Source organism: Lycium ferocissimum, chromosome 9, assembly GCF_029784015.1.
Source record: "Lycium ferocissimum isolate CSIRO_LF1 chromosome 9, AGI_CSIRO_Lferr_CH_V1, whole genome shotgun sequence".
NCBI classification, from domain to species: Eukaryota; Viridiplantae; Streptophyta; class Magnoliopsida; order Solanales; family Solanaceae; genus Lycium; species Lycium ferocissimum.
The window spans coordinates 12037146-12048495 of NC_081350.1; the positions used below are offsets into that span (position 1 = coordinate 12037146).

The following is an 11350-nucleotide window of genomic DNA, read 5'->3' on the forward strand; positions in this document are numbered from 1 at the left end:
GAGGGTATGATATACACAAACCTTACCCCTACCTTTGTGGGGTAGGGAGGTTGTTTCCGATAGACCCTCAGACACTACTAGTTGATTTTTAATTCTCTTGTAAATTACCATTCGAGGATTCAACAAACATTATTAATTTCAAGAAGTTCATGATACTCAAAATAGATAACCTTTATAATATAAAAGGACATGCGATATCTATCTAAGACTATATTGGTCATTACTTGAGCAAAGTCTAATAGAGCGGGGCCGCTACTGATGGTCGTAAAATAAACCTATACCTTCAATATGTGGTTGCCAAATAATAGATTTGATTACAGGTTAGAGGATAAGTATATTATATCTCTCTCTCTCTCCATATACTGAGATAGAGAGTGATGCATGGATGATGCTGAGTTTATTTAAAATATGTCTTCATAAGAATACCTAGACAAATATAAAATGTTAATATCATATAGATATTTCTAAGAAGTTGTTTCGTATAAGTTATCCAACAATATAAATGGAAGAAGCATGCAAAAAATAATAGAGCTTCAAACTTGAATAATCTATCATTTGCGAACACTTTAATTCTAGACTTCGTCAATACTTATTCTAGAAATATACCATATTAAATTATTCATTAATTGTTCAATTAACAATGATTAAGGGCATCAGCTTAAGATAAGTATTAACTTTTAAGTGGGGTCTTGTGGACACGCAAGAACCATGGGATTTAAACTCATGCCTGTAATACTTTATTTTAGTTGATTACGATATCCTCTACGTATGTAAAAATAGAGTATTGGTGGTCACCTGTGAGTTGTGACTTTAAGTTTATGGTCCATTTTGTTAAAACGTAACATTGGTGATCACTTGTGACTTTATGGTCCATTTTGTGAAAACGTAGTATTATGGTACAAGTTGTTTAAGGTTGTCCATTATATTTATTATTATTGGTTAAATAATGGAACTCATCTAGAAAAAAGACATTACACGAAAAAGTAGTAACCTACCCTTGAGGTAATGAATTCTTATATATTTAATGGGAAATACTTAGCAGCATTGCACTCGTTAATTTTTTAAAAATAAAAATTAAAAATTAAATAATTAAAAAAATGGATGATTTTTACAAAATCAAATATTTTATCCTTAAAAACTTTACGTTAAAGTAAAAATATATTACATAATCATAATTAACTGATAAAAAAGTTTCTACACCAGTATTTTGGTATAAAACTGAGTAGGAGTAAGTCTTTTTTATTCAAATATCCAGTGTCTCCATCTTTGAACGTCTCTTCCAATATATATTTATTTGAGTTATTATCCCCGTAATTTTTAGAATAGGCACATTTACCCTATCGACAACCTTACTTTATAATAGATTGAAATACCTACACATTCAAGGAAAATGTTTACAGTTCTCGAGAAAAACTTCAAAATCAATTCTGTAATGAGTTAAGTATTTTGATAATTTAATAAGTTATATATTTTGATACTTTTTTCTAATCAGGTTTGTCAAAGTAATACTTATTAATTATCTCTGTCACTCCCAAAATAGAGCTCGTAATAGGCATTTGATTAACCTATCCCAGTCAAGTGAATCGTTGAAATAGAATATTTGAAAATATATATATTTAACTGTGAACTAAGTATTAAAAGTCAACTGTTTAATAATATTGAGTAAGAATCTCGAACCAACATAGGGAGTGCATCCAAATCATACAAAACTGTAACTCTGATCAATATCCTGAGCCAACTTGAATCTCAAAAAAATGTTTACATAGGCCTCGGGGCATACCCAAAAAATACTAGCTAATCAACTAGAAACCGGAAAAAGTAGAGTTTCCATTTGTCAACAAGAAGGAAGCTGAGATTAAATGTTGGACCTAGCTGGTGGTACTAGTATTTGTGGTGCCTTCTTTGCATCCCAAAAAGAAACCAGACTCTTTCAGACTAAGTACATTGTTACAGTACTCAGTAAGTTTCATTGCTTACCTTATAAATGACGGGACAAGACTTCTAAGAATTAAAAACATAAAATGATATGACAGTAAAGTCAAACACTTCATAACTGAAAACTGAAACTGAAATAGATAATTGAGTCTGGATATCACATACTGAATGCAACTAAAATAAGTTAAAGCATTGGAAAACAACTTTGTAAAACAGTGTTAGAGTTATTCATGTTCAAGCAAGTTTCAATAATACCATTGAAACTTGCTTGAACATGAATAACTCCCTTTGGTATTCTACGTGCAACCTTACGTGGTTTTCTTCTTGATGAGATCAATATTGATGATAGTGACGATATTGATGATAGTGACAATCTTGATGCTAGTGACGATATCAAAATTTTCTATTATTAATGCATTATTGTATAATGACTGGACCCTGGATTAGATTGGAGAGCCCGATAGGAAATCTAAATAGTTGTGGAAGGGGGCGGAAGATACTTTATTATATACGAGGAACTCACGAAAATCTCGGGACCAACGGGTACCCCCCCCCCCCCCCCCCCCCCAAAAAAAAAACAACGTTCTCTTTCAGGCCTTTCAACCAATCGATACGACCCCGGAGAGCCGTTTTTGCTAAAACTCGAACAGTTTCTTGAAAACTCGCTTCAGATATGAAACTTTGAGTATTGAGAGAAATAGTAAACTTAATTGTTTAAGGGGTCGTTTGGTTGGAAACAAGTTATCCCAGGATAACTTATCCTGGGATTAGTTATCCGGGATTAGTTATTCCATCCTCTCACAGGGATAAAATAACACTACAATCCCGGGATTAGTAATACCGCGATTTTATCCCAACCAAACATGGGATAAACTCATCTCAAATATAATCCCGGGATTATTTATCCTTATCCCTCATACCAAACAAGCCCTAAATGTCTAGATTCATACTCCCTCCGTTCACTTTTAATTGTCCAGTATTCCAAAAATAGATTTTCACTTTTACTTGTCATTTTTAGCATATCAAGACAAGACAATTTCTTTTTTCCTGTTTTAACCATAGTGTTAAATACTCACTTCAAATCATTTTTTAAATCCAAATAAAAATATGCACCAATTAATATGGGTATATTGATAAATTATGCACTTCATTTATTATTTCTTAAGGGATGTGCATACTCAAAAGTGGACAAGTAAAAGTGAATGGAGGCAGTATGTCTTTTAGTTATCCTAGGTTTCTTATCTTTTGTATTACTGGGTACATTTTCATGTTTTCAAGGTGATTGACTTAATGATGTGTGTGAAATCATTTTTTTGTACTTAATGGAGGTCTGAATCTAAATGATTTCAGGCCTTAAGCCATTAAGTGCATTTGTTTACATTAAGATCTAAGCACTTATTGGGTTTGAATAAGTCTTAATCGTTAAGATCTTGAACAGAGTCTTAATATCATTAAGAGGTATTTTATATGGATAATTTTTACTACCAGCTCCGCCCCACTCCCAAACCCCACCTCCCACCACCCACCACCCACCACCCACCACCCACCACCACTACTCCACTACCCCACCCCCACCCCCACGCCCACCCCCACCACCACGAAACCCACCCACTACCCTACCCCATACCAACCCCCCCGCCCCGAATCCCCGACCCCTATCCCCCACTCCTTCCAACACAACCCCAACCCCCACCCCCCGACCACTACCCCCCCACCACGAACCCCACCTCATACACCACCCCCACCCCGCCTACCTTACCCAAACCGTCCCCCTCACCACCACCCACCCCCACCCTATCCCCAAACCCACAACACCACCACCACCTACCAACTCCCACCCCACCCATCACCACTACAAAGCATCGCCATCATTAATAGCAAACATAAATGATTCTTTTTTTATTAAATAATATTTTAATTTTATTAAATTTGTGTTTTTTCATAATATTTAGTTGCTTTTTTATTTGAATTGCATATTTATTGTGTTTAATAAAATACATTATGCATATTCAGATGTTGAAAAACGAACAGTCTTAATCATTCAGTGTTCAGATCTAGAGACAACATTTTAATCATTAACATGTGCATGCAGATTCAGACCTCTTAGTTTTAATGAAAACAAATGAGGCCTAAGTATGAGTCTAGAAGTGTCTCTTGACACCTATAAAGCACCCTTTGTAGTGATATTATGTAAGAGTGGAGTTTTAATAAGATATTAAATGAGTTTATTGTCTATATCCCTCTTCCATCCTTTTTGTGCCCTATATATTATCAAGGGTCTGTCTTATATTCCAACAAACAGTTTGAAAATTTGTATTAACTAAGAAATTGAAGCTTATTAGTTCTACTACTCAACCCCTCATTTTAAGGTTTAGCATCTCGTTTTATGTTTTGAGATCTTGTATAAGTTTAGCATCTCGTTTTATGTTTTGAGATCTTGTATAAGTCAACAATACTATTTGGCACTTGTTGGCATGGTTTGAAAAGGGATCCGAGGGGATTAGGTGTGTTTCACACATTTTAAATTTATTTACAGTTGCAGAAATTTTGCTGGTGCAGACACTTGCGCGATTACGGCCCATGAGCGCAATGGTAGTGAGCGGAGTTGGGTAGGCATTGCAATCGCGATACAATCACGACCGCTTTACATGCATTTCATCCAAATTAAAATAGTAAAGCAAAATTTTATATTTCCAGGTTCCTAATTATATTACTAACATTAATTTTATATTTTGAAGTTCCTAATCACATAGTGTTAGAGAATTATCGGTGAAGGCTGGCACGTAGCCGGAGTAATTAGAAGAGAGGGGAGGGTTGGAGTGGTGACTTGAAATTGAAGTTGAGAAAATGTTAAAGAATAAACAAGCAAACAATTTCTTGAAATAATATTAATTCTAATTTGATAACCTAAAAGTATATATAGGAAATAATAACATATTAAGAACTGTAAAAAAGATTAATACTACCAGTATATGTAAATCCAAAGTAAAATCCCAGAAGCACTCACGTCGAAAAATATTAAAGGTATTTATATATAAATCTAACTACTGCATGATAGAAACGTAGTGAGAATTATCGTTAACTTTGTTTAATGGATGTGACATATATTATTTACTACTAATAAACTATACACTATTCCTCCCATCGTAATTATAGTACAATCAAACCTCTCTATAATTATCATTATTTATAACAACATTTCACGCTAACGACCTGATTTTCTCCGGAATCGATTTTTCATGTTATGTTTTACTTCTCTATAACAACATTGTTGAGTTTAAAGTCCACAAATCCATTAAGTAAGGGACTTTAAAGGTGAAGTATGAATTGAGAAATGGAGGGAAACAAAAGTGGAGGAAATGAAAGGTTGAAAAATAACCTTTCAAGTGAGCACTTCTCCCACATTGGTGGTTGAAAGTGTTATGTTTGTGCTTATATCAAGCAACACATTCTCTAGCTCATAACGGGTTTAGAAGAGGACCACCCCTCGCGCCGTCGTCGTCGCTCGGCTCGGCTTTGGAATTGGAATAATTGATTGATAATATTTTTGGACCAAATTTATTTTATTTCCATTTTCGTTATTTAATATTTCCAATCCTAATATTAATTAATTCACGCGGAATTTAACTTAATTAATTAAATTCTCGGAATTATTTTCCCAACAGACATAATGATGACCAACGGTCATCTCCTTCACTGAACAGGCACTTCACACATGTTCAGATCAAAATAGCAGGCTATAAATTTTCAGAGGCTTCGCCTCATTTTTAAGACCTCTTGAAATGAAAAACTGAGAAATTTTTGCTTTCTGAAAAACAGATTTTTTTCCCCCCATACTGCATTTTTTTCAAAATCGGAAATCAGTAAGTGTCGTGTGATTGCTACCATTCGTTGAGTTCACTGAAATTCTGCAATTTCCATTGCCGGTATTGCAGAATAGAATTTCGTTCTATCCTGGGAAGAATAAATTCAAACCTTTTGCAACTGTGAATGGATTAAATTCTTTAAGGAAACACAGTTTTCTATGGGCTCGAAATAAACATTTTGTTCTTTAGTTTCTGTAAACAGATTATAATTTGATTAACAAGCGTCACAAACTTAAAGAATTTATTAATTATATTTCTGTTTCATCTAATATTTTGTTCTGGTTGGAGACTAAAATCCTCGAATTTCTACTCCAGTAATCTACTCGATTTGAAGATATAAAAACTTCATCGAGATTATTACTTTGTGTGTTCGATTAGAAGAATATAAAAACTTCATCAACATTATTACTTTGTGCGTTCTATTTATTGATTATGTTTCTGTTTTGTTGTCACTCAGAAAATGGTTGATATCACTGCCGATAACGCTACTGATTCTGGTGCAACGACTATCGCCTCTTCCATTCGCACCACAACTGTCCCTGCAATGGCCGCGGCAGAGAAGCCCGGAAAGTTTTCTGGCATCGACTTTAAACGCTGGTAACAGAAAATGTTCTTCTACTTAACAACCCTTAGTTTGCAAAGATTTATTACTGAGGAAGTTCCTGTTCTACCAGAAGAGACTCTGGACAACGAGCATTTTATCGTGACGGAGGCATGGAATCATTCTGATTTTCTATGTAAAAACTATATTCTCAATGGGCTGGATGATGATCTATATAATGTCTATAGCTGTTGTAAGATGTCTAAGGAATTATGGAATGCTTTGGACAAGAAATATCAGACCGAGGATGCTGGGTTGAAGAAGTTTGTTCTTTGCGAAGTTCTTGGACTTTAAAATGGTAGATAATAAATCGGTGATGTCGCAGGTCCAGGAACTACAAGTGATTACACATGATCTGCTTGCGGAAGAATGGTAGTTAATGGAGCTTTCCAGGTTGCGGCCTTTATTGAAAAATTTCCTCCTTTGTGGAAGGATTTTAAAAACTACTTAAAGCACAAACGTAAGGAAATGACATTAGAAGATCTAATTGTCCGGCTTAGAATTGAGGAAGACAACAGATCTGCTGAGAAGAAGGCCAATGGCAAACAAGCAATAATGGGGGCAAACATCATTGAAACTGCTCCTACAAGTTCAAAGAAAAGGAAGCGGGCTTCTGGAGGGAAGAAGGTTCCAAGCAAAAAGAAATTCAAAGGAAGTTGCTACAATTGCGACAAATTTGGACACATGGCTTCAGACTGTCATGCTCCGAAAAATGATAAGGAGAAGAAGAAAGGTCAAGCCAACATGGCAGAAAAGAATGAAGAAATGGACAATTTATGTGCCATGTTGTCAAAATACAACTTGGTAGGTAACTCGCGAGAGTGGTGGATAGACTCGGGCGCTATTCACCACGTGTGTTCTAACAAGGAATTCTTTTCTTCTTATGATGCAGCTGGCCCCAACGAGACGATCTTCATACGGCCAACTCACCGCGCCAAAATCGAGGGAACAGGCAACATTTCCTTGAAGATGACGTCTGGAAAGATTGTGACGCTCAAGAATGTCCTTCATGTTCCAGAAATGCGGAAGAACTTAGTCTTAACTTCACTACTAGTCAAGAATGGATTTAAATGTATTTTTGTTTCTGATAAGGTTGTTTTTAGTAAAAACGATATGTAAGTTGGAAAGGGCTACCTCACAGAGGGCCTTTTCAAACTCAATATAATATTAGTTGATATGAATAAAATTTCTCCTTCATCTTATTTACTTGAGTCAAATAGTTTATGGCATGCACGTTTGGGACATGTTAATTATAAAACCTTGCGAAAAATGATTAACTTGGAAATACTTCCTAAGTTTGAATGCAATAAGTCCAAATGTCAAGTATGTGTTGAATCCAAGAATGCTAAGCATCCTTATAAGTCTATTGAAAGGAATTCCAATCCTTTAGACTTAATTCATACTGACATTTGTGACATGAACACCATCACGCGGTGGGAAAAAGTACTTTATAACTTTTATTGATGAAAGCACTCAATATTGCTATGTGTATTTACTTAATAGCAAAGATGAAGCTATTAATGCATTTAAACAATACAAAAATGAAGTCGAAACACAACTGAACAAGAAAATCAAAATGATTAGAAGTGATACGGGTGGAGAATATGAATCTTCCTTTGAAGAAATATGCTTGGAAATGGAATTATTCGTCAAACTACTACCCCATACACTCCACAATCCAATGGAATTGTGGAAAAGAAGAATCGAACATTGAAGGAAATGATGAATGTCTTATTGATAAGTTCTGGTTTACCGCAAAACTTGTGGGGAGAAGCTATCCTTACAGCAAGCCGAATACTCAACCGAGTGCCCCATAGCAAAACAAAGTCCATTCCATATCAACAATAGAAAGGTAGAAAGCCTAGCTTAAAATATTTCAAAGTGTGGTGGTGTTTAGCCAAGGTGCAAGTTCTTAAACCCAAAAGGGTAAAAATTGGACCAAAAACCATTGATTGTGTTTTTATAGGATACGCCTAAAGCGTATCGTTTTCTGGTTCATAAATCAAAAAACCCCAACATTCATGTTAATACGGCAATGGAATCTGATAATGCTGAATTTTTTGAGAATATTTATCCGTATAAAATAGAATGTGAGTCATCTGGTGAAAGACCTAAACGACCTCGGGAAGAAACAAAGGAAAATATGCCTAACGAAGAGAATCCAAGACGTAGCAAACGTCAAAGAACATCGACTTACTTTGGTCCAGATTTTTTGACATTCTTAGTAGAGAATGAGCCTCAAACTTTCAAGGAAGCAATGTCTTCCTCGGAAGCACAATATTGGAAAGAGGCAATCAATAGTGAAATAAAATCCATATTACACAATCATACTTGGGAATTGGTTGATCTTCCTCCAGGAAACAAACCTTTAGGCTCCAAATGGATTTTCAAGAAGAAAATGAAAGAAGATGGCTTTATTGATAAATATAAGGCAAGAATCGTTGTCAAAGGATTCAGACAACGAGAAGGTCTTGATTATTTTGATACATACTCACCGGTAACGAGGATAACATCCATTCGGGTGTTGATAGCGTTGGCTACAGTGTACGGACTCCACATCCATCAAATGGATGTGAAAACAGCTTTCTTGAATGGAGATTTAGAGGAAGAAATCTATATGGATCAACCCGAAGGGTTCATAACTCCCGGAAAAGAGAAGAAGGTGTGTAGAATTTTTAAGTCACTTTATGGACTTAAGCAAGCATCCAAACAATGGCGTGCGAAATTTGACCAAACAATGTTAGCAAATGGATTTAAAATGAATGAATATGATAAATGTGTTTACGTTAAGAACTTTCCAAATCACATAGTCATTGTTTGCTTGTATGTTGATGATATGTTGATAATGAGCAAAGAAAGACTTAGGAGTTGCTAATTTAATCCTAGGAATCAAAATTATTAGGACTCCTGAAGGTCTAGCTTTGTCTCAAACTCATTATGTAAAGAAGGTACTTGAAAAATTCAAGTACTTGGAGTTTAAAGTTGCAAAACTCCGATTGATGTAAACCTTGCTCTTACAAAGAATCAAGGTCAAAGCAAATCCCAGTTGGACTATGCTCGAGTGTTGGGAAGTTTGATGTATATAATGAATTGTACACGACCAGATATAGCTTGTGCAATAAGTAAACTGAGTCGTTACACAAGTAATCCTGACCAAACTCATTGGATGGCAGTGAAACTAGTTTTGGGGTACTTACAATACACTCAAGACTATGCTTTGCACTATAATAAATATCCTGCGGTAGTTGAAGGATATAGTGATGCAAATTGGATCACCGGTTCATCTGAAGTTAAATCCACAAGTGGATATGTTTTCACCATTGAAGGAGGAGCAGTATCTTGAAAATCATCCAAACAGACATGCATCGCTCGCTCTACAATGGAGTCTGAGTTTATAGCGTTGGATAAAGCTAGTAAGGAAGCAGAATGGCTGCGGAACTTCTTGGAAGATATTTCGTTTTGGCCTAAACCAGCGGCACCTATATGCATACATTGTGATAATCAAGTTGCAACAGGAAGGGCTGGAAGCATTATGTACAATGGAAAATCTCGTCACATACGACGAAGACATAACACCGTTAGACAATTACTCTCTAGTAGAATTATCACAATTTACTATGTAAATTCAAAGGATAATGTGTCGGATCCACTTACGAAAGGCCTAACTAGAGAGGTGGTTGAAAAATCATCAAAGGGAACGGGATTATGGCCAAGAACAAGTTATAATAATGGTAACTCCACCTAGCTGACTGGAAATCCCAAGATCTAGGTTCAAGGAGATCAAACAAAGTTATGAATGACGCTTCAACATTGTCGTCAAACTCAATCCATTCTCATGATAAGACAATGTTCGGGAATAAGGATAAAGCGCAAAGGCTTTTTAATGGTTTCTAAGTTTGATGCGGAGTATATCAAATTGTGTATCTACAAGATGACACGTTTAGGAATCACCTATGTGAGTGTGAAATGGAAGCCGCTTCAAGGAGAATTAGAGTGTGAAGTGGAAGTCGTTTCAAGGAGAATTAGAGTAAGGCCAGTTCTCTACACACTCATGAAACCAGGCGGTGTTCAAGGCTGAAACGAACACAACAATGAGAACCAAGAATGGTCAAGGGTTAAGTGTGTGACATATGTTGTCTAGATATACATTAAAGCTCGACGGTTCAAAGATATCAAATCTACCAATTGATCGAGTATATCCGATGTATGTTCACTACGAAAAGTTCAAAGGGAAACCTACTTACCCAGATGCGGTTAATCCTTACTTGTAATCACATAAGTTTTTTTTTCATGCATGTTTCATGTATAGCCATTCCCCATTCATGTGGGGGATTGTTGAGTTTAAAGTCCACAAATGCATTAAGTGAGGGACTTTAAAGGTGAAGTATGAATTGGGAAATGGAGGGAAACAAAAGTGGAGGGAAATGAAAGGTTGAAAAATAACCTTTCAAGTGAGCACTTCTCCCACATTGGTGGTTGAAAGTGTTATGTGTGTGCTTATATTAAGCAACACATTCTCTAGCTCATAAAGGGTTGAGAAGAGGACCACCCCTCGCGCCGTCGTCGTCGCTCGGCTTCGGATTCGGATTCGGCCAAATGATCTGATTGATTGATAATCTTTTTGGACCAAATTTATTTTATTTCCATTTTCGTTATTTAATATTTCCAATCCTGATATTAATTAATTCACGCAGAATTTTTAACTTAATTAATTAAATTCGCGGAATTATTTTTTCCAACGGAATTAATTTGAAAAACTGAGAAATTTTTGCTTTCTGAAAAACAGATTTTTTTCCCTCATACTGCATTGTTTTCAAAACCAGAAATCAGTAAGTGTCGTGTGATTGCTACTAGAGGTGTTCATGGTTCGGTTTGGGTCGGTTATTGATTAAAACCATAACCAGACCAACTTAGTCGGTTTTTAAATGTCTAAAACCATAACCAAATC

General features: G+C 35.7%; 1 protein-coding gene across 1 annotated transcript; it reads left to right on the plus strand.

Annotated features, from left to right (window-relative positions):
• Positions 1–8437: 8437 nt before the first annotated feature.
• Positions 8438–9745, plus strand: LOC132031578 (secreted RxLR effector protein 161-like). Its single transcript, XM_059421558.1, has 2 exons — positions 8438–8692; positions 9425–9745. The coding sequence occupies exons 1-2, from the start codon at positions 8438–8440 to the stop codon at positions 9743–9745; spliced, it is 576 nt and encodes a 191-aa protein (XP_059277541.1).
• Positions 9746–11350: the final 1605 nt, after the last annotated feature.